We start from the raw sequence: 22,832 nt of genomic DNA on the forward strand, positions 1-22,832 counted from the left end.
ATAATTGCTTACACAATGAGAAGGAGAACACTCTGAACCACAAGTTTATCGTCTAACCCATCCAACTTTGACGTACAGCAGCATTAAGGTCAATCATAGGTGGCCGACAATTAGCATGTGGTACCACCTAAATCTGCTGACACTAAGCCTGTGACATCTCGATTGATCTCACATCGGATATAAATATAAAAAAAAATAAGATTAAATTTGATAAACATATTATGATAACTCTAACTATTTTGATAAGTGATTTAAACTAAATAAAATTATTAATTAATTAGCTCATCAAACTCGGATCAACACTTACATTTACGACACAAACAATTATCTCTTCTTTTACAAACACAATAAGCGTCGGTACAAAATTATATTTTTGTGGGCTATCTATTGATGAGAAAGGGTAGCTAACTTAAACATGCCTCAAATAATATGGATAAAATCGATAGTCAATATTTAATCAAACTATATACAACTATTCTTGGTTAAAACGTATCACTCGTGAAGATCTAGTCAACATATGATGACATGATGTCAACTAAACCCTAGTTGATATAGTAAAAAAGTGGTATAACCTACGTGTGTCTTTAACATATAAGTCAACTTTATTGGAATTGCAGGTTATAGTTTTGCAAGATTCTTCGAGTATGTTATCCGATTGATATGACTAAAATTTATAGTCGACTCAAATCATACGTAGTCAATCAATGCCCAACGTGTGTCCCCCTATTAGGTCATGATGGTCTAATCAACTTAGCAATGATATAATTTCATTTAATCATGTTTCGTTAATATTATGATAACATAGCATCACATATGAATGCCTAACTAGTATGACATCCAAAATAGAATATTATCCACTAATATCTTGATTTGGGATCTAATAAAATGTTAGAATTTGGCCCTTGTTATATTCGATCAAAACTTTTTATCCTACGACTTTGTGAATGTGATTTTCAACTAGAGAATATCGACTTTATGAACGTGAACTTCTAAATTCTCTAACTATATTACTAGTGATATTGAAAAATTATTATTTATGGATATATAAAAATAAGTGTATTAAATTTGTAAAAAGTGTGTATTGAAATTTCAGTTGTTTTAGATTTTCCTAATATCCTTTATATTTCTTATGCTAAAGACAATACTATTAGGTTGAAGTAAGATTAAAAGTCATTGAGCTGCTCATATTGTAATATTTTTAAATATGTTACCATGAATTGCACAATATATACAACCTCTACTAAATGGATCCCCAAATAGTCAATGTTCATCATTCTATCCCTTGGAAGGCAATGCCCTCTACTAACTCTAAAAAGCTTATTCATACCATGGAGCCAATGTTCATCATTCTGTCCCTTAGATGGCAATGCCCTCTACTGACTCTAAATGGGTCCCCAAGTAGCCAATGTTCATACCATGAATTGCACATTATATACACCCTCTACTAACTCTAAAAAGCTAACTTTTATGATGAGAGGCTTTTTGATTGTGTATCCTAGTCTTCCTTTTTGGGAGGCTTCTCAAAAATTGATATGGCCATCTTCTCCTTGGACTGAGTTGTTATCTTTATTATTATTATTAATAATAATATTATTATTATTTAAAATGGTTGTCAATAGTAAAAAGAGATGTGAATAATAAGTTTCAATGAAAAAAAAATCATATATATATATATATATATTTATATTTATAATGACTATGATTTTAGCCTTAGTTACTACAATGTATCTTGTTATAATATATTTTATGAATTACTGTGAAAGGATTAAAGAATTCACAAGCTCTCCAACATGTCCAATGTAGTCCATGCACACCACCACAAGCCAACTAGTCAACGACCTTAAAGCAGGAGGTAAATGAGAGCCGTGATCTTGACCTCGTCTTCTGCTTGACTGCAACAGGCCGCTCGGCAACCGCCATGTCGGTGAGCCGTCCAGCTTGGCCCTCCAGGGAAGGCGGGACGGGAGCATCCTCGTCCGTCGGCGCTGCCAGCACCCACTCCCCGTCCTCCTCAAGCACCATTCCCTTGTTCTTCTCCACCCACCACGACCCCGGCACCAGGTACTCGTCCTTGAGGTACTCCGACGACTTGTTCACCAACCCGACGCTCCGCTTCACCTTCAACTCGAACTCGCCCTCGTCCCCATTCCACCCCGCCACGACGTGCAGGATCCCCTGCAGGTTGTGCCAGTCGCCGGGGAACCTGGAGTCCTTCAAGTAGGGCGACTTCCGCGTGTCTATCTCCAGCACCGTGCCGGTGTTGACGAAGCCCAGCAGGCCGCTCGGGTAGAGTGGGATGAGGTCGATCTTGTTCCTCACGTGCAGAACTCTAAGGTTGGGCAGCTTCTCCAGCCTGTCGTTGAAGGCCTTGTTCCCGATCTGTGGGCTGCCGAACACCATGGCGCAGACTGGGAACTCCTCCTTGTCTCCGACCTTGGACAGTCCATTCTCCACTATGTCGAAAGCACTTAAGATGGCAAGGGCGGCTCCCAAGCTATGGCCAACGCAGACTATGCTCAGGCTCTCGTCCTTGTAGACCTCCACGAGCTCTTTGATCTTAGCCACCAACTGCTCCCTCGCACTCTGCGTGTTGTAAGAAGAGTTGGGGTTGCTCGAGGTATAGATGACGAACCAGCCTTTCATGACCTTGGGCTTCTCTTCCTCGGCGGTGGCTTCCTTCTTGGAAGAAAGAATGGAGTCGACGGGCAGCAGCTCAGGCTCGAGCACGTCGACCCACTCGAGCGTCCGGATCGTGCCGCGCCACGCGACATAGATCTCGCGCCGGCCGGTGGCGCGGGCGGCGGCGTCCGTGGAGACCGCGACGTAGCCCATCCAATTGGACTCCTTGCTCCAGGCATCGCGGGCGTAGGAGAAGAGGAAGAAGTGGTCGAGGAGGCCTACCTGGGAGGTGGCATAGAAGTAACCGGAAACAGAGTAGCTGGCGGCGTAGGGGAAGAGCACCTTGTCGAGGAGGGTGCGCCTGCCGTAGCGGCAGCTGCCGCAGTACTTGGAGTGCGGGTCGTTGTCGAAGGAGTCGTAGGTGACCTGGCACATGTCGCCGCATTGGAGGAGGAGGCGGCGGAGGGAGAGGTCGAGGGGGTCAAGAAGGCCGGACCAGTGCTTGGATCCGAGGAGCTCCGGCCATGATGGGCTTCGGGTGACAGCTTTTTGCTCCATGTGTGTCAGATGTGAGCTGGTTTGGTTTGCGTTGGTCGGATGAGAGAGGCGATGGAGGCGATCCTTAGCTTGGGGATATGGAACGGTTGGTGGCAAAAGCACCAAGTCAAGCATATAATATCATCATCTAAACATTTAGAATGAGTTACCTTTTGGAGTGAAGGAGACACACAAAGTTCACCCAGTAAAAGGACATCTTATGGCTGTCTTCTTCTTGTCAACTTCAACATAGAGGACATGATGTCCATTATGAGGCTGTTATGTCCTCCTACCTGTCTGTGTGCACCCCTCGTTGCTCCATCTTAATCTCCATCTTAGTTTCATGGATTAGATGTGCTTAGTTAGTAATTCTATGAGCATGCCACTATCAGAGAGTGCTTCATAAGAAACCCTCCTGCCTTCACAGTCTCAATTAAAAAGGCAGCCTCACATCACTTCTAGATAGTGGATTTCAGCAGATTTAATTTCTTGAAAGCTTATATTATATATTCCATTATCAACATATCTTTTGACTAGTAGACCACATCAACAAAATAATGTGCACCAAGTATCACAAAAAAGAAAATTGATGATGTGACCACTCAGGTCAGACTATGTAATTAGAAGATACCTTTGTTGTTTACTTTATGTAAAAACAATAAACATCATCAATGGCAATTATTTTCAACAAAACTTATGTTTAAAAGCATAGAAAAACATATACCATACTAGATGTGCTCCAAGTTCAAGGAAACCAAATTTACAAGATAATTTAGGAGATGAAACAACTACAAACATCCACATTTGGAAAAGGCATAATAAGGTCATCAGGTTAACATTAATCTTTATAGACTAGGCTGTCATGATGAACATATCATGATCAACTTAAGGTATTAATAAAGTTCAGCAGCAGTAGGTAATCAGTGGATAGAAATACGGTTTTAGCCGAGTCACAATAATACAATCCGATCTGAAACAAGAAACCCGTGTTGCGAGCTGCGCTTGTTATACATACTGAGTTGGAAAAGAATGATGCTAAATTTGCAGCTTATGTTCAAGAAATAAACTGCTGTAACACAACAATATTTAGGCTGTAATGCATATGTTGAACTATTTTGATGATCTAGGTGATGATGAATTATGACTATCTTGAAGCAGCTTCTGCAGGTTTTTCCTGAGAGGGTGATCTGCCAAGGAGGTCGATGTCCCCGACACCAGTAGGTGGTCCAATGCTACAGCGATCAGTGTTGTGCATCGCAATGGCATCCTTTATCTTCTGAAACTGAAGAAATTTAAAGAAGACAATCAGTCAACAATTCCATCTTCAATGAAGCATGCAAAGCCGTAGAAAATGACTTTGCCCTGCTTGTGGAATAATAGGTAATTAATTAATAATTTTCCACAGCTGTCCTTCCACATATGTGAAGCTAACAACAAAGGAGCTGATCTGCAGTCATTAAGACAAACTAAAAATATTCTATAAAGAGATTGCTCACCTTTGCCAAGGAACATGAAAAAGATTCCAACAGCCCATCTGCACCTCGGTAGAAATGGAAATAAGGAAGAACTCTAACATTCAGTCTTTTGCACATGGGCTTGTTCTCGTCAAAATTTACCTTGATAAATAGTATGTTAGGATGTTCTTCTACTGTTCTGCAAAGCTGAAGTACATTTGAGAGAAGTTTAGATATAAATGAAACAATTCTAAGAGTATTTAATCAAAGCAAGTGTTAAATTGTTTAAAATCAATTCTGTAAATAGTCAATTTAAAATTAATGGAAAGATCACATGATATCCCTAATCAATTTATGATATCCAATGCGACCGTGCATGCAGTTCATCGTAGTTAGTGTTCAAAAAATTCTCATAAAAGCTTTCCTAGAAAAGTGAATATAAGTCTAATCCATAGTATGTTAAAGGCTCCAAAATGGGAACATGTTTCCATGTCTATAAGACTCGCATAGTATTAACAATGATATTTGGTTCTGTTCACTTTGAGAATCATGAATAAGCAATCTAAAATCAACAACAATATACATGTAAAAAAATATAGAAACCGCTAAGCAAATAGTCTAGTAGATACCTTAAAAAGAATGGGATACACAAATACTTTAAAGATGCTTGTCAATAAATGCCGGATATAGTGAACAATCCAGTACTTATGTGGAACATAATTCTGATAAAAATTCCCGGAAATCTAGGTATTGTACAGGAAACAGTAGAATCTGAGGGAAACAGAACATGAGGAAAGGGACCTATGACAACAAGTTATAAGGTCCCAATTACTTTAGGAATGCAGTTGGAGTCAAACCTACATCCATCTATCCAAAGTGAAAAACACTACTCCACTACACTATGTGGTGTTGTATGACTACAGCAAGCAATTATACATGATGTTGGGAACCATACAGTATAAATAACAGAGATCAGTTGCACCTATTTCCCAACTTAATAATATAATCCAAAAGCAGATCTGTTCTCCGCATCCCCTAAATCAGGACTTCCTAATTTTCCAACTTATATAATATATTTCAGAAGTAGATTTATTATCTATATTCCTTTGACCATGAAAACAATAATATGATCCCAGTCTTTGACAAGGAAGATCATAAAGATAGTTAAACCAGTCTGTTATCGTGACTGATTTTCAAGAGACAATAAAAATGGAGGGAATTTACCTTTCACCATTTAAGGATGAGCAGTTTCATAGAACTTTGATGAGAGCCTCCAAGCACCCAAATTAGAACTAACCACTTGGGTTTGGCTACTTCCCTTATTTTACTCCAGATTTCAGGGTAAAAAGGAGTAGATTCGTATTGTTTGATATGATACGAAGAATTATGAATGAGTGGAGGTGCCTTGATGATGTCATCTGATTTATGGACATCATAAACAAGGTTAGACCTCCAAAGTATTAGAAAAGTTGCTTATACAACCTATGGGTTAGGAGAGAACCGATTCTAGCCTGAGCTCTATCTCGACAGCTCTATCTCGATTCTAGCCGATTCTAGTCAGTATACACGGTATCATGCTCGTCGATTTGCTCAAAAAAATGGGATTGGAGAAAGGTTCATAAAATATTCTTCGTGACACATTCAGAATTGGAATAATATTGAAAAGAAGAGTCATTAACATAGGTTAGGTATGCAGTTTTAGCAGAAAGGTCATTCTAAAGCCTTCCTTGTTAATTCCATATCTTGGCCGTCACAAAATGTAATTTCCCTTAATTGCAATGCATAGAGCAAATGAGGAACAAATACAGAAATTTTTTATCATTGAAATGGATGAACTAAAGAGGATCATATTTAATAATAAAAAAGATTTTAATGCAAGAAATCAAATCTTAGCAAGATAAATTAAAGTGTTCAATAAATTAGAGAGCTTGGTGTTTTATCTATGTAAAGCAATTGAACTACATGCACTGAGTCTTTAACACAAAAATAATTCAACCAGAAGAGTAGCAAAAAAGCATTAATCTATTTCAAAGAATTTGAAGTATCAGCATAACATTGAAAGAATAGCCAAGAGATAATAGAAGTCACCTTTGGGTACAAGGCTCGACAAGAAGCACACCATGTGCCGTAAAACTCAACTATCACAAGCTTATCACCAGCTTCACTTAGTCCATGTATAAACTCTTCAGTTGAATGAACATCGATCATATTTGGACCTGCACTTTTCTCCCACCACTTTGGCCTCTCATCCTCAGCAACAACTGCATGAACCTGAAATCAATGGCCCTCGCACGACCAGTATAGTGTGTAACATTGCACAATATAGTAGAATGAATAATTATTAATCAACCACCAGTATGAATACAAAAAAATATAAGAACTTTGCAGATAAATAACATTAAGAAGCTTAAATTATCCTCAAGTTAGTATGCATTTAAACCTCTCAAACATAAGGGCGTACCAAGTACACGAGGCTCCCACCAATGTGGGGTTTGGGGAGGATCAATGTACGACAATTAAAGTAGTGCATTGCCACAACCCGACTTGACTAGATAACTACTAACTTATGTTAAGTCTCAACCGTTGGCCTATAATGCTTAAGAACAGGTTAACCATGGGACACTCATCAAACTCTTACAATCCAATTCAATTTTTCCTCGCTTTCAACGTGGGACTATGCTAGGGGTGTTATAATCCTTCCTATTTAGGGCTTCACATTTTTGTCAGGGACCTAACATAAAGCATAATCAAACCCTGACATGGTAGTAGCATGGTCAACGTGAGACTCAGTCAAGTGATGGCAGTGATGTGCCGCTAGTCTCATTCGGGGAGAATCTCTTTCTTCACCAATCTCTGACCATGCGTGTTACTACATCGATTTTCCATCATTTGTCATGACCTGACCTTTGGAATAACTAAGTTTTAATGAGTCTAATGCTTTTGCTCAGGTTGATAATGGTACCCTCATCAAACTTTGATAATCCAACTCGATTCTTTATGGGATTAAACTACGGCTGTTACACTAAGGTATTCCGCATGAAAACCTATTAATCTCTAATAAATTCCATGTTGTGTGTACTTCACCAGGAACGTTCACCAAATGACCGAATTTACATCCATCTGCCACTGCAACTACGTCAATTCAACAGAACTAACCAGATTGCAGCACTAACATAAAATTTGAACAACAGAAGAGGAAGAAGAAACGAGAGAGGGGTTTTCATGACCCCTACCTTGAAGCGAGCCAATCGCCTGGGAAGGAAGGCGAGGGCGGCAGAAGCGGCACCGAGGCGAGGATGGGGGGAGACCTTTAGCCGAGGCGAGTGTGGGCGAGGCGGGAGAAGAGGGGTAGGAGGAGGAGCGACGAGGGAGAGGCGGAAGCACGCATCCGCCATTTAAAGACACAAGAGGACGACGCGCCAAAAGAACGATCGCTCTTTGTAATTCTTCTTTCGTCCACGCGGCTCCTCCGACCCTTCCCCGCCTCTCTTCGGTTGCTCAATGACCTCCTGCTTTACCTCCGTCCCTGTTCGTCACTGAGGAGAAGGGGTCGGGGAGAGAGGAAGAGAGAGAGAGAGAGAGAGCACGAAAACGACTGGTGATAGACTAAGCGGGTTGAGTGGCTCAGATTTCGTGTGGGGAAATGGGCCGGCGCAAACCGGTTGGGAGCGGTCCAATCACGGGTCGGCCGGCGGCGGTTTTGCGCTCAACGAGCGCCACTCGTTTCCGCGATGAAGCGAACCGACTTATTTTTATCTTTATATTATATTTATTTATTATTTATTTGCCAGAGGATGGAATATTGCGGATTAGGATTTGGGCCGAGATTGGGCCGCTTGGTTACGCGAACCGATGGCCCGCTTCGTGTCTCTATCGACATGTGAAAGATGTGATCATTGTGGAATCTCTTTTTGAGAAGGGATGTAAGGATTCATTTGGTAAGTTCCGATGGAAAATGATTCGATGGATATTATCTCCATCACAATTAATAAATAAAACAAATAGCAGTATATTTTTTTTATTGCGGTTAGAAATCTGTTTTGGGAAACGTTTAGGGTTGGGATTAGATTTTGGGTTGCGCTTAAGGATAGGGTTGGGATTAGGATTAGGGTCAAAATGGTAAAAGCATTAGACTAGTCAAAATATAATGAAAATATAATAATATTAAAAAAAAGGGATGAGCTTATAAATTTGATTCTTAATGAAAACGATAAGGAAACTAAGATAGTCATCATTAAACTATGTCTCACACACGCATTCTGTTAGGATTTGATTTGGACTATATTGAATATTGATATGAGGTGATAAAATTAAAATTAAATATAATAAATATATTAATTATTTTTAATTTTAATTTAAATATTTTAATTAAATTAAACGAAATCGATTGATTAGTCGTGACAATAAGTTGAGACGTGTAGAGGTACGAGCTCGATAATGAACCGAGCCAAAGGTCCTCCGTTGAGACGCCGACATACGTGGGATGATACTTTACGTTTGACTTACGTACCAATACGGGAAAGTGCAGTCACTTGTTTGATTGGTGGTAGGAGTCCTCTATCATCATTAATTACACGCACATTAATGAGTTATTTATTACAAAATAATTAGTAATTGCTTCGTTCGCGAGCACTGTTCTACCGACCGCAGCCATAAGTTTCTTTCATTTTATGTCATTTAATAAGATCTCCAACCACCAAATACGACATTGCATCCACCATAGATTCTCTCTCTTTGCACGGTTGGTGAGCCACACCTGCCCCATGACCGGATCCCGTCCCCGTCATCATAGACGCTTCATCCTTCCAGCCGTATCAGCTGCGGCAGACATGGTGGGTCCGTAGTTGCCTTCCGACCCCGTGCAAGATAACGGCTGTACCCTGGGGCGGACAGGATAGGAGAGCCGTACCCCTCCTGTTTCTTTCTTGTATCTCCCCTCGAAGCCCGTCTCAGGTGGGTGCGACCAAACACGACACAGACTCCCCAATTGCAATTGATCCTAGTACACGCACACACATCATCTCGCTCCCCGTCAGCCTTCACCGTCCGCTTCTACCCAATTGGACTCCCTCTAGCTGTCTAATTAATCGTGCTCGCCACCCCGCCCTCTCCTCTGCTCCTCAGATCTGGATCTGAAACTTCTCACTGTTTGCATGCCACAAACCGTAGTGTTTGCGAAACAATAGCAGGCGGAGGAGGCGGTGGAGGCGGAGGCGGAGGAACAGCCGTGTTCGTTTATATTCCTCTGCTCTTCCCTTTACCTCGCCTCCTGATTGGAATCGGAATTTATGGGAAAGTGAAAGACAAATAAGGAAGTGAATTTTTAGTGCTCCTTTGGAAGAAAGTTCCGATCTTTACTACGTGTTTGGTTCAAAGCAGAGATCTTTGTTGGTTGTTTGGGTCTCCGATGGAGCGCGCTCGAAAACTGGCGAGCCAGGCGATCCTCCGCCGCCTGATCTCCCGGACGAGGCCGTCCCCGTCTATGCCCGCCGCCACCCGCCGCGTCTCCTCCCTGTTCCCGGCCACCAACTCCCTCTTTCGTCCGTCCGTGCTCGCCGAATCCATGCTTCGCAATGGCCAGACTCGCTCCATCTCCGTCGATGCCCTCCGCCCCTCCGACACCTTCCCCCGCCGCCACAACTCCGCCACGCCCGAGGAGCAGTTCACCATGGCCGCCTCCTGTGGCTTCTCCTCCCTCGACGCCCTCATCGACGCTACCGTCCCCAAGACCATCCGTATCTCCGACATAAGGCTCCCCAAGTTCGACGCCGGCCTTACCGAGTCGGAGATGATCGCGCACATGAGCCGCCTGGCCGCCAAGAACAAGGTCTTTAAGTCCTTCATCGGGATGGGCTACTACAACACTCTCGTCCCCGGCGTCATCCTCCGCAACATCATGGAGAACCCGGCGTGGTACACCCAGTACACTCCGTACCAGGCCGAGATCGCACAAGGCCGCCTCGAGTCCCTCCTCAACTTCCAGACCATGATCTCCGACCTCACCGCCCTCCCCATGTCCAACGCTTCCCTCCTCGACGAGGGCACCGCCGCCGCAGAGGCCATGGCCATGTGCAACAACATCCAGAAAGGCAAAAAGAAGACCTTCTTGGTCGCCTCCAATTGCCATCCCCAGACCATCGACGTCTGCAAGACCAGGGCCGACGGGTTCGATATCAAGGTCGTCGTCGCCGACCTCAAGGACTTCGATTACAAGTCCAACGATGTTTGCGGAGTCCTGGTCCAGTACCCCGGCACCGATGGTGAGATCTTGGACTACGGGGAGTTCATCAAGAATGCTCATGCCCATGGCGTCAAGGTCGTGATGGCGACCGACCTACTGGCGCTGACGGTGCTCAAGCCGCCGGGCGAGCTCGGGGCCGACATCGTGGTGGGATCTGCTCAGAGGTTCGGGGTGCCCATGGGCTACGGCGGTCCGCACGCTGCGTTCCTGGCAACGTCGCAGGAGTACAAGAGGATGATGCCTGGTAGAATCATCGGGGTCAGCGTTGATTCCACCGGTAAGCCTGGGCTACGGATGGCGATGCAGACCAGGGAGCAGCACATCAGGAGGGACAAGGCCACCAGCAACATCTGCACCGCGCAGGTCGGCGATCTCTGCTTATTCTTTATATCCGTTCATTTGTTCCCTGCTTTGGGTGTGTTTATTCACTTGTTTCATCTCCGGAACCTCCAGGCATTGCTTGCGAACATGGCCGCAATGTATGCCGTGTATCATGGTCCTGAAGGTCTCAAGGCAATTGCCGAGAGGGTCCACGGTCTTTCTTGTGCTTTTGCACACGGGCTGAAGAAGCTCGGGACGGTGACCCTTCAAGATCTTCCGTTCTTTGACACAGTCAAAGTAAAATGTTCCAATGCAAAGGCAATTGCCGACGAGGCCTGCAAGAATGAAATGAATCTTCGGGTTGTTGACTCCGATACGGTGAGTGATCTTATCAGAATTCTACTTGATAATGGGTAGCAGACATCTAGATGTGTAAGCGTACACTCTGCAGCTGCAGATACCAGTTCTCATGCTGTCATTATCTATGATTTCAGATAACTGTGTCCTTTGATGAGACCACAACCCTTGAAGATGTGGATAAGTTGTTTGAAGTTTTTGCTTGTGGCAAGGCTGTAAGTACTTGTGGTGACAGACTATTTGCAGATTCCTTCGCTGATATGAAGCATCTGATGTTAGTTGAAATCCTCAGGTCAACTTTACTGCAGAATCTCTAGCTCCTGAAGTCCAGATGGTAATCCCAAAAGGCCTAGTCAGATATAGCTCATATTTGACGCACCCAATCTTCAACTCGTACCACACAGAGCATGAACTGCTGCGGTATATCCACAAGTTACAATCCAGAGATCTCTCCTTATGCCACAGCATGATTCCTCTTGGATCTTGCACGATGAAACTGAATGCTACTGTGGAGATGATGCCTGTGACTTGGCCCAGCTTTGCTGACCTTCACCCATTTGTGCCTGCTGACCAGGCTCAAGGATATCAGGTACTAATTTTTCTTTTCTCTAACCTGTTGAAATTATGCGTTTTAACTGACTTCTTATTGGTACCAGGAAATGTTCAAAGACTTGGGTGAGCTTTTGTGCACCATCACAGGATTTGATTCTTTCTCATTGCAACCAAATGCTGGTGCTGCTGGAGAATATGCTGGGCTCATGGTTATTCGTGCTTACCACCTAGTAAGTCATTCGGACACTGTTGTTGTCAAGTGAAGCGATTGGTCTTTGAGATTTAGAATTTATGTCATTGACGCACGTGCCTTTTTGGTGAAAATTTTGTAGTCAAGAGGAGATAGCCATCGTAATGTCTGCATCATACCCGTATCTGCTCATGGGACAAATCCTGCAAGTGCAGCCATGTGCGGAATGAAGATTGTTGCTGTTGGAACCGATTCCAAGGGTAACATTAACATTGAAGAACTAAGAAAAGCAGCTCAGGCACACAAGGACAATTTGTCTGCTCTGATGGTAAGAATGGTGTCTCCTTAAAAATTATGGAATTCTCAATTTAGCATTCATGAGGACTAGTGCTACAGTCATTTATCTTTGTTGACATTTGCGCCAAAGTTTATGTTCCTTTACTTGCAAAAGTTGTTCGAGCTAGTTTTTCCCTGCAGATCGACATCTTTGCAGGACGATATGATAGTCATTTCTTTGTTCAGATTTCCAACTTCTTAAGGTAGTTTACATAAAGTTTTAAAGTGCTGAACCTACACAGCTCGATTAATAAAAGAAGCTGCTGATGAATTTCCTCTTTAAATAGTAAGGGCATGATATGGAATTGTTTGACTGTCTTCATTATTGATTAACCCCTGCCTGCTCAGGTTACATACCCGTCAACTCATGGAGTCTATGAAGAAGGCATCGATGAGATATGCAAGATTATTCATGACAATGGAGGACAAGTTTACATGGATGGTGCTAACATGAATGCACAGGTATGTAGTTGCATATCCTAAATGAAACCATTTAATGGTAACTGATGGCTTTTGTTGTCTTGTTTATGGGCATGGAAAGTTAATGTGACACCACAGTAGTATGCAAACTGGATGCTACTTGTGTCAACTAAATGGTTTATCAAGAAATTAAACAATTGGGGTTCCTGATATCTAAACGTATGGGATGATGGTGTGGTATATTAAGTATCTTAGTTCAATCTATCACTAAACTCTTCTTAGGTTACTTTCTGAGTTGTTGATTACTGATTTTCTTTGAAACATTTTCTACAGTGCAGTATTTTGCATGAAACATTCGTGTTTTGAGTCACACATCTTTTGACCATCTACTCATTGCATAAAGTTAAATCCTCTATCTTGAGTTTTGATCAATTTGGTTGCTTCAGCAGTCTAACATTGACTTTGATGTATTATCCAGGTCGGCCTTACAAGTCCAGGTTTTATCGGAGCAGATGTCTGTCATCTTAACCTCCACAAGACATTCTGCATCCCACATGGTGGAGGTGGTCCTGGAATGGGTCCCATTGGTGTGAAGAAGCACTTGGCACCATTCTTGCCATCACATCCTGTGGTATGACACTCTCAATTGAGTAAAATTTGAGGTTGTAGAACTTATGATGGCATGTAACACATTGCCAGTATCTCATAACAATTATCGTCGCTTATCTAAACACATGTAGGCTATTCTTTTCTTGTAAAGTCTTTGCATTGCTCCACTGTTGTAATCTTACTAACAAGATCGTATATGCTTTTTGTTTACTAGTTCTTGTCTGGTAATTAATTTTTAAATTTTTATCTTATACATACTTTGATATATTTGCAATTATACTTTATAAATATAAGTAACTATTACTTTGTGGCATTCTGGTATCTCCTTTTCTCTTTTGTTTTTTGGTTACTAAAGGCTTCATTTGTTGGTACAAAATTGTAAACAAATTATGTCATCAACTTGTATCTAGATTCATCTTCGGGACCATTTTAATATGAGGTGCCATATTGCTGATTAATCTTTCTCGTCACTGTATAAGATTACTATTTGGACAATCATTTAAGATGGTTGAGTTATCATCATAGTTGGCAAGCTAGTGTTGTAAACAAGTGTGCAAACTGACACACCTTTTAAATAATGATTTACGAATATGAGGGGCCTGATTTCTTTAATTTTGTTTCGCTATATAATTTTCTCCAAGACAAAATTCTGAGTAGAGTCAGTGTGACTGTTTTTGTATGATTCTCTAAGTAAGTAATGTATTTATTTGGAGATCTAAATCATGGCCCATTTGGTTTGATGTTGGACAGATGGGGTACTTAGATTGTTGCTTCATTTTGTAACCGTAGGTGGCTACTGGAGGAATACCTCCCCCGGAGAATGCCCAGCCTCTTGGTACTATTTCTGCAGCACCGTGGGGATCTGCACTTATTCTGACAATTTCATACACATACATAGCCATGATGGGTTCTAAGGGGTTAACAAATGCTTCAAAGACAGCTATACTAAATGCAAACTATATGGCAAAGCGTTTAGAGGTAATTTAAGTTTCCATTGCAATGTCAATTTAACTTTTATGCTTCATCGAGAAATATGAATGTTCAGTTCCTTCAAGAATAAGTCCTTTTCTTCGAATTTTGTCGCTAAGCTGGTAATAGTGTTTTGTTTGACTAGCTATTATCAACTGTAGTTTATCATCAAAGGGAAAAAAATTAAGGAAAATTGTAAATGAAAGATAGATATATTTGAAGTTGTTTGACCCTTTCTGATTTCATTTGATTCTACTTTCTTGCAGAACTATTACCCCATTCTTTTCCGTGGAGTCAATGGAACTGTCGCCCATGAATTCATAGTAGACTTGAGGGGGTTTAAGGTGTGCTTAAGCCACACTTATCATCGTTGATTCAGTATCGGAATGTTATTGATCCTGATAATTATTGAGATTTGAATTACTGCAGGCGACTGCTGGTATAGAGCCTGAAGATGTTGCCAAACGTCTAATGGATTACGGATTCCATGGACCAACAATGTCTTGGCCAGTGCCAGGGACACTCATGATTGAACCCACGGAAAGCGAAAGCAAGGTATTGTGCTACCATTTCCTGAAGTGTCTCCTGCAGACCAATTGAAGCATGTTTGATTTCCCTTTCAGGCAGAGCTAGATAGATTCTGTGATGCTCTTATTTCTATAAGGGAAGAAATTGCACAGATTGAGAGTGGGAAAGCTGATATCAACAACAATGTCCTGAAGGTATGAGGATTCAAATTTTCTTCATTGCACTTCTAACAAGTCTTCTTTCAAGAAAAGATAATTCTGCTCAAAAATTAAGACCGGAACGAATAATGTAATCAACTAGTGATTCATGTAATTGCATTTGCAGAAAAGTTCTGTTTGTTTAACTTTTAGCTCATCTGTAGGGTGCTCCTCATCCTCTATCTATGCTCATGGGAGACGCATGGAACAAACCATACTCCAGGGAGTGTGCAGCTTTCCCTGTTTCTTGGCTCCGAGATGCCAAATTCTGGCCAACTGCAGGTACCAATCACTACTATGTGCTGCTATGATCTCACTTTTAACAACAGGGACAACACTGAGATTACTGTTGTGTTGGTCTGATTTATTTACCAGGGCGCATCGACAATGTGTACGGCGATCGTAATCTCATCTGCACCCTTCCTCCTGTGTCACAAATGGCTGAAGAAGCTGCAGCTGCTACTGCATAGACCCATCATACTTCTGCACCTTATTATTATCTTTGATGTTCCTTCAAATTGTACATATATATCTATATCATTGAAGTGCTGCAGCTGCCAAAACACCACCATTTCTGCTCTCAAACTTGTTGCTTAGCAACATTTGTTTTAAGTTTAATCCCTTCTTTTTAGACTATTTTTGTTCATTTACAAGTTGAAGCTAGTCATGAAGCATCTGAATAAAATCCAATATGGATGATTGTTCATTGAAGCCTGCATCATTTTAGCAGTAAGTGTTGATAGAAGGAAGGAAAAGATGAGGAGATTGATTCCCCACTCATGCCTTAGTAATTTAGCCAATTGGAGTTCTCAGCAAGGTTGCTGTAATGCTGCTATTTTGGCACTTCTGGTGGATGTCTTGTGAACCTCTGTGCTCACCGTTACCGGGATTAAGTGATATGGTGAACACTCACTCTCTACGGAACGTGAAAGATCGATCAGTCAGAAAACAATAAGAAAACCCAAAATCCATTCTTTATATTTCTCTTTCTACATGCATGAACAGGATAAGGTTTTAGGATATCCTGCAACAAGCTTTTCTTCTCCAATCATACTTAATTCTGGTGCAATCTCATGTGGCTCTCAGGTAGGGGTGCTTCTTTGTTCTTGCTTCTCGCCCTATTTAGGATCCGCAAACAACATAGTCTATTTGATCTCTGTCATCTCCATGTCTCCATCTTCCAACCGAAGAGGGTGAGCGAAATGGAAGCCGCCTCCAAGCTCTTACTCCGACAACTCGGGCATGTCTGTATTCATATTCACAGTGGTAAGCTTAATGCCTCGGTATCCTGAGATCTTCATCTCTCAGTTATTTGTTCGTTCACCGGAGCCCCTTGGTCTCTTCCTGGAAAATGAATCGAGCAATGCAGCTTTGTCTTCCGCAATCAACATCAGAACGTTCTCCGATTGCAACGCAACCAAGACTCCTTTGTGGAGACGAGACCCTCGGGGACCTGAGGTACTGATCTATCTACTGATCCGCTGTTCTACCACCCATACATCCTTTGATGCAAAACCTTTTCTATCAATGTATGTGTCTTTAAGAAAGAAGTTACATATAGATAGTTTGATCTTCTATAGATTGTGCTAATATTGATGTGCATGGAAACTATGGTGCAGTCTCTTTGTAATGCTTGTGGATTAAAGGCAAGACGCGCCATGAGAGCAGGAGGTAGTGGACTTTCTTGAGGCAAGGAGTTTTGATCTGCACACTCCAATTAAAATGCCAAAAATCCAGCTTTTACACATGCATTACATGCCCAGAAAGATTACGTTTCCAAGTGTTCAATGTACCTCGGGCCGTGACCACGTGGCTGACACGGCTTAGTCCGACGACATCCAGGATCATCTCGAGGGTGAAGATCTCGGGTGACCGGGTCGAGATTGGATTCGGTGGCGACATGCTTCTTTCCCGAACTCGTTCACCTTTGTTGCGTCGGGATTCCTGCACACAAGGTCGGGATGGGGGTGATCCCGACTTGGGCCCCTTCGAAGCTTGGGTCAATAGTTTGCTTGTATTCCCATGCCCCCCGTCAGATGCTGGCAGGGGGTTTTTATTGTGACTCCTGGGGGTTGGTCGTATGGCCGACCCCTATGAGCGACGAATGTACCTTCGGGTGTTCGCTATCTGGGATGTGTGGGATGATGTCATGCGGCGTCATCCCGGGTTTCCCGAAACTGTCAGGTGGCGACTTGGCGAGGCGTCGCTTGTGAGTCCTTTGGTCGAATTGCATGACTTGGGTAAAGGCTGATTCTACTGGACGAGCTGTTTAACTTGGGCTAAGATTGATCCTGTTGGCCGAGTTGTTCGGCTCGGGCATTGGATGGACTGATTGGACGAGGCACTACTCATGCGATTGTTGGCCAAGTTGCGTGACTCGGGCAAAGACTGATCCTGCTGGCCGAGCTGCTTGGCTTGGGCACCAAATGGACTGATTGGACGAGATGCTGCCTGTGCGACTATTGGCCGAGTTGTGTGACTCGGGCAAAGACTGATCCTACCAGTCGGGCAGTTCGACTCAGGCACTGGATGGACTAATTGGATGAGACACTGCTCATGTGATTGCTGGCCGAGTTACGTGACTCGGGCAAAGACTGATCCTATCGGCCGAGCTTGTTCGACTTCGGCACTGGATGGACTGATTGGATGAGACGCTGTTCGTGAGACTACTGGCTGAGTCATGTGACTCGGGCAAAGATTGATCCTATTGGTCGATCTGTTCGACTCAGGTACTGGATGGACTGATTGGACAAGATGCTGCTCGTGCGACTGCTGACCGAGTTGCGTGACTCGGGCAAAGACTGATCCTATCGTCCGAGCTGTTCAACTCGAGCACTGGATGGATTGATTGGATGAGGTGCTGCTCGTGCGACTACTGATCGAGTTGCATGACTCGAGCAAACACTAATCCTGCTGGCCGAGCTGTTCGGCTCGGGCACTGGATGGACTGATTGGACGAGACGCTGCTCGTGCGACTGCTGGTCGAGCTGCATGACTCGGGCAAAGACTGATCCTGCTGGCCGAGCTATTCGACTCGGGCAAAGACTGATCCTGTTGGCCGAGCTGTTCGGCTCGAGCACTGGATGGACTAATTGGATGAGACGCTACTCGTGTGACTGCTGGTCGCGTTGCGTGACTCGGGCAAAGACTGATCCTGTTGGCCGAGCTATTCGGCTTGGGCACCGGATGGACTGATTGGACGAGACGCTGCCTGTGCAACTGTTGGTCGTGTCACGCAACTCGACTAGTAGTCGCACTAGCAACGTCTCATCCAATCAGTCCATCTAGTGCCCGAGTCGAACAGCTCGGACGACAGGATCAGTCTTTGCCTGAGTCACGTAACTCGGCCAGCAGTCGCACAGGCGACATCTCATCCAATTAGTCCATCCGGTGCCCAAGCCGAACAGCTCGGCCAGCGCCAAAATGTTCCACGAACCTCGGGCCGTGACCATGTTGCTGACATGGCTTGGTCCAACCAGCAACGTCCAGGATCGTCTTGAGGGCGAAGATCTCGGGTGGCCGGGTCGTGATTGGATTCGGTGGCGATGCACTTCTTTCTCGAACTCGTTCACCTTTGTTGTGCCTGGATTCCTGCACACAGGCCTAGGTCGGGATGGGGGTGATCCCAACTTGGGCCCCTTCGAAGCTTGGGTCAGTAGTCCACTTGTGTTCTCATGCCTCTCGTCAGATGTTGGCGGGAGGTTTTTATTGTGACTCACGAGGGTTGTTCGTATGACCGACCCTTGTTAGCGGCGAATGTACCTATGGGTGTTCACTGTCCGGGATGTGTGGGACAACACCATGCGACGTCGTCCCGGGCTTCCCGGCACGGTCCTTGCTTAGGCGGGACTGGTTGGTGCGATGCCGAACGACGCGAGGAGGTGACCGTTGCTGCCTGGATTATTGGCGGCACGTCTGTCGTGGCTCCATCTCCCTCCGAGGTCTCATGCTCGGGCTGACATGGCGGAGTCAGGTCTTCGTAGGATGATCTATAATGTGCCCAATCACCAAGAACACCTTAACTCAAAAAAGAAGAGTGCGGAAGAACCGTGTACAAATCCTGCACAAGAAATTAACCGAACGCTTGCAGCGAATGAAGACAAATCTAACCACAGATTACTGTCACTTAAACACAAAGTTGCATTCACACGCGGGGATACCAAATGATGTCAGAACAGCATGGTGGCAACAACACAGTGCTTAAGTAATACATTCCTTAATCAAAGAAAGGACGAAGATCTCACAGCAAATGTCATTTTGATAGAAATGCGAGGAAAAGACATTAAGACACCGGTGTTTGTGCTGATCGAGAACAAGCATCCACGATACGGGAGAGGGAGCACGACTGCCATGGTCCGTCCGCTATTCATCACTTTCGCTCGCGTCCTCTTCATCCTCGTCAATCTGGACGTCACAACAACGACGACGACGACGAGAAACAAAAAGTTATGCAGTCAGTGATTTTGCGAGCATTTTCCATCATGACAAATAATAAGAATAAACGATGTGAACCACTCAACATGTGACGATGCACATTTCGGTGTTTCTGAATTCATAGAAACATCGACAGCCTTACACAAGAAGACTACAAGGATAACACCATTTATAAGATTTTGCTGAGTACCACAGTAGACATAGTTTGGTTAACGATTTACTTTGTTCCAGTAATAGTATGTCTAAAATCAAAAGCGATAAGATAATGCAGAGTGTAATATTTCAGCATGAAGTAGTCGACGTTCCTAGAAAAGAAAGCTGGTAACAAAGGAAGGCATAGTAGTAAGTACCTCATCGAGATCCATAGGAGACGACCGTTCCTTGAATTGGACACTGGGGGCTGCTTGGAGCTTGGAAAGGTTAGCCAGTACCTTCGCTATGGTATCATCCAATGACTTGCGTGAGTTCTTGTTTGTCATGTTCGTTGTTGGAAGGTGGATTCTGTAGAGTGGGGCAAAATACTCGCTGTATTGGTGATCAGGAATCTTATTGTTCACCTCGATTCCAAGGGCCACCCCGGTCTTCTCCACAGTTCAGTGTGATTAGAAACATATAAGATGAGAATTACTCGAAGAAGAAGAAAACGAAAGGACGTCAATCATACCTCGTAGCACCAACAGCGAGCAACATTATGCAAGGTGTAGCCACCGCCGCCAAGCAGCATCAGTGGCACGTTAAAAGATCTAATATACTTGACACACTCTCCATGGCCACGCACAGAAAGGTTGAAGCAGCCCAACCTGTCTCCAGATAAGGAGTCAGCACCGCACTGAAGGACGATGGCGTTTGGCCTGAAGACTTCCATGGCTTTTGCTACGACAGGTTTGAAGATATAGAGGTAGCTCTCGTCGTCTATTCCGTCATCTAATGGAACATTCACTGCGTAATATTTTCCTCCATCACATCCGATATCATCTATATGCCCAGTTCCAGGAAAATAGCCTCCGAACTTGTGGAATGAGACCGTCATTACCCTATCAGTTGTGTAGAAGGCTTCCTCTACTCCATCTCCATGGTGGATATCAATGTCTACGTAGAGAACACGCTGCATGCAGATAACAAATAAACATATGTATATATATCACCATAAACTATTTGCAAAATACAAAAAAGAAAGAAGATAATTAAGATAACGCTTTATACGAAGCAACTTTTGAGACATGATAATAAATAGCTTCCCGGAAAAGAAACCAAAAAAGAACATTAGAATGACATGGAATCAATCAGTTCAATTTGCCAAGCAGCAGCAAGAAACAGTTCACAGATTTCTTTATGAGAACCCGAATCTAAAAGAAAGATGCAAAGACGATGGTGCAGAATCAAGAGCAAGAAGAGGAAGGGGCCCACGTCGCGGGTCTCGAGGAGACTAAGGATGGCGAGGACGACATCATTGACGTAGCAGAAGCCCGAGGCCATGCTCTTCTTGGCGTGGTGAAGGCCGCCGGACCAGTTGATGACTATGTCGTAGTGGTCGAGGTTGACCTGCCTGGCGGCGCTGATGGAGGCGCCGGCGTAGAGCTGGCAGAACTTGTAGAGGCCATGGAAGATGGGGCACTCGACGTCGTCGATGTTGAAGCGGCGTAAGGTGGCCGGGTCGTTCTCGACCGAGGAATCGGCGGTGCGAAGGAACGCGATGTAGTCATCGGCGTGGAAGCGGCAGAAGTCGCGCTCGTGGGCGGGGATGGGTCGGAGGACACGCATGTGCCTAAGGAGCCCGTACTTCTCAAGGAGGGCATGTGTCATCCGCACCCGGTGGGGCTTCATCGGGTGTCCATTTCCGTAGTAGAAGTTGCCCATCGTCGGGTGGTAGAAGTAGCACACCTTCCGCTTCGTTGCGTCCGTCCCCACCGACGGCAGCGAGCTACCGCCTCCGCTGGTGCCGGCCACGTCCATGTCGCCGTTCGCTGCCCTTAATGCTCGGTACTCGACGAGGTCGACAAACGCTTAGCGAAGAAGAAAGTGAATCGTGAACGAGAAGGCGAACGCCCTTTGTTATACATAATTATTTTTGAAGGATCCCTAATAATTTTCTTTGTCAAAAAGGAAACTAATTAATTACTGAATATTACAAACATCCCCCCATCTTGCCAAAGGAGGTTAACATTGACTACTTAGAGGGTCACTCCCCCCTCCAAAAATAATTACATGTGGTTGACCTTTCAAGTTTGGTCAACTAATTGACCACTTTAATACTTTCTCTACACATATGATTGATGAAGTAGGCATCAAAATTAGTCAACAAAAACAAAGTATCTTTAATTACACTCAGAACATTCCAAGGGCTTAATTGTCCTTTGCAAAATAATTTGAAACAAGGTTTCAGATCCTTGATATCATACAATTAAGATGTTGGATACATATATATCTCCTAAGAGTAATTCCAACACTTCACTCTTTCCTCCAACCATCTACCATATTGCCCACCTCATTTTAGAAGAGAACTCAAATTTCCAAGGATCTAAAATGTCATACTTTAGCATTGGCAAATTCCACCCACATATTGTCAACATTATTCAAAATTGAACAACATATCATCATACTCTATTCAGAAAAAAAATAGATAAATTAGGATAACACTTCTGAAACATGATAGAAAATCCAGAAAAGCAACAATCAAACACAAAGAAAAATTTAAACTAAGTTAACCTAATTCAAGTATGGATCTTATTGTATATCCTCTCACCTAAATCTTAAAATTTTTTATCACTCTTAGGTTTACTAGTGAGAAATCCTACAAGTATTTAATGTGTTTCCTCACATCATTCTTATCATGAACTAAAGATGATTGAAATTTATAGAATAATTAAATCATAATTTTATATTAACATACAAGTCTTCTGATACTTATAAATCACAATTTCATATAACACTTGCCAAGAAGCACTTATATATATATATATATATATATATATATATATATATATATATATATATATATATATATATATATATATATATATATATATATATATATATATATATATATATATATATATCGCATAATGGTT

The 22,832-nt window shown here is 43.2% G+C and overlaps 4 protein-coding genes across 4 annotated transcripts; 1 reads left to right on the plus strand and 3 right to left on the minus strand.

Moving 5' to 3' along the window:
• Positions 1 to 1,729: 1,729 nt before the first annotated feature.
• On the minus strand, positions 1,730 to 3,280 carry LOC103985818 (phospholipase A1-II 5). The gene has a single exon (XM_009403663.3). The coding sequence runs from the start codon at positions 3,175 to 3,177 to the stop codon at positions 1,828 to 1,830; it is 1,350 nt and encodes a 449-aa protein (XP_009401938.3). The 5' UTR covers positions 3,178 to 3,280; the 3' UTR covers positions 1,730 to 1,827.
• Positions 3,281 to 3,983: 703 nt separating this feature from the next.
• Positions 3,984 to 8,200, minus strand: LOC103985807 (thioredoxin-like 2, chloroplastic). Its single transcript, XM_009403651.3, has 4 exons — positions 7,844 to 8,200; positions 6,699 to 6,881; positions 4,653 to 4,817; positions 3,984 to 4,438 (listed from the first exon to the last, which is right to left on the minus strand). The coding sequence occupies exons 1-4, from the start codon at positions 8,003 to 8,005 to the stop codon at positions 4,301 to 4,303; spliced, it is 648 nt and encodes a 215-aa protein (XP_009401926.2). The 5' UTR covers positions 8,006 to 8,200; the 3' UTR covers positions 3,984 to 4,300.
• Positions 8,201 to 9,625: 1,425 nt separating this feature from the next.
• Positions 9,626 to 16,041, plus strand: LOC135598460 (glycine dehydrogenase (decarboxylating), mitochondrial-like). Its single transcript, XM_065092277.1, has 14 exons — positions 9,626 to 11,214; positions 11,305 to 11,550; positions 11,667 to 11,744; positions 11,822 to 12,118; positions 12,186 to 12,311; positions 12,414 to 12,599; positions 12,956 to 13,069; positions 13,506 to 13,658; positions 14,426 to 14,614; positions 14,872 to 14,949; positions 15,035 to 15,160; positions 15,229 to 15,327; positions 15,495 to 15,612; positions 15,706 to 16,041. The coding sequence occupies exons 1-14, from the start codon at positions 10,018 to 10,020 to the stop codon at positions 15,798 to 15,800; spliced, it is 3,102 nt and encodes a 1,033-aa protein (XP_064948349.1). The 5' UTR covers positions 9,626 to 10,017; the 3' UTR covers positions 15,801 to 16,041.
• Positions 16,042 to 19,692: 3,651 nt separating this feature from the next.
• LOC103985790 (histone deacetylase 19-like) lies at positions 19,693 to 21,717 on the minus strand. Its single transcript, XM_009403627.2, has 4 exons — positions 21,172 to 21,717; positions 20,429 to 20,869; positions 20,115 to 20,345; positions 19,693 to 19,734 (listed from the first exon to the last, which is right to left on the minus strand). The coding sequence occupies exons 1-4, from the start codon at positions 21,715 to 21,717 to the stop codon at positions 19,693 to 19,695; spliced, it is 1,260 nt and encodes a 419-aa protein (XP_009401902.2).
• Positions 21,718 to 22,832: the final 1,115 nt, after the last annotated feature.

The sequence above is a fragment of the Musa acuminata genome, chromosome BXJ2-1 (genome assembly GCF_036884655.1).
Source record: "Musa acuminata AAA Group cultivar baxijiao chromosome BXJ2-1, Cavendish_Baxijiao_AAA, whole genome shotgun sequence".
NCBI lineage: Eukaryota > Viridiplantae > Streptophyta > Magnoliopsida > Zingiberales > Musaceae > Musa > Musa acuminata.

Bases quoted from the DNA above. Each gene is read 5' to 3' on its own strand.
- LOC135598460 (XM_065092277.1), top strand. From the start codon at position 10,018: ATGGAGCGCGCTCGAAAACTGGCGAGCCAGGCGATCCTCCGCCGCCTG. The intron at 12,600-12,955 runs GTAAGAATGGTG...CTGCCTGCTCAG, and splicing joins ACAATTTGTCTGCTCTGATG to GTTACATACCCGTCAACTCA. The intron at 13,659-14,425 runs GTATGACACTCT...TTGTAACCGTAG, and splicing joins TCTTGCCATCACATCCTGTG to GTGGCTACTGGAGGAATACC.
- LOC103985790 (XM_009403627.2), bottom strand. From the start codon at position 21,717: ATGGACGTGGCCGGCACCAGCGGAGGCGGTAGCTCGCTGCCGTCGGTG. The intron at 20,870-21,171 runs GTGGGCCCCTTC...ATCTGCATGCAG, and splicing joins GTCTCCTCGAGACCCGCGAC to CGTGTTCTCTACGTAGACAT. The intron at 20,346-20,428 runs GTATGATTGACG...ACTGTGGAGAAG, and splicing joins CTCGCTGTTGGTGCTACGAG to ACCGGGGTGGCCCTTGGAAT.
- LOC103985818 (XM_009403663.3), bottom strand. From the start codon at position 3,177: ATGGAGCAAAAAGCTGTCACCCGAAGCCCATCATGGCCGGAGCTCCTC.
- LOC103985807 (XM_009403651.3), bottom strand. From the start codon at position 8,005: ATGGCGGATGCGTGCTTCCGCCTCTCCCTCGTCGCTCCTCCTCCTACC. The intron at 6,882-7,843 runs GTAGGGGTCATG...CATTGATTTCAG, and splicing joins GGCGATTGGCTCGCTTCAAG to GTTCATGCAGTTGTTGCTGA. The intron at 4,818-6,698 runs GTGACTTCTATT...AATGTACTTCAG, and splicing joins GTCGAGCCTTGTACCCAAAG to CTTTGCAGAACAGTAGAAGA.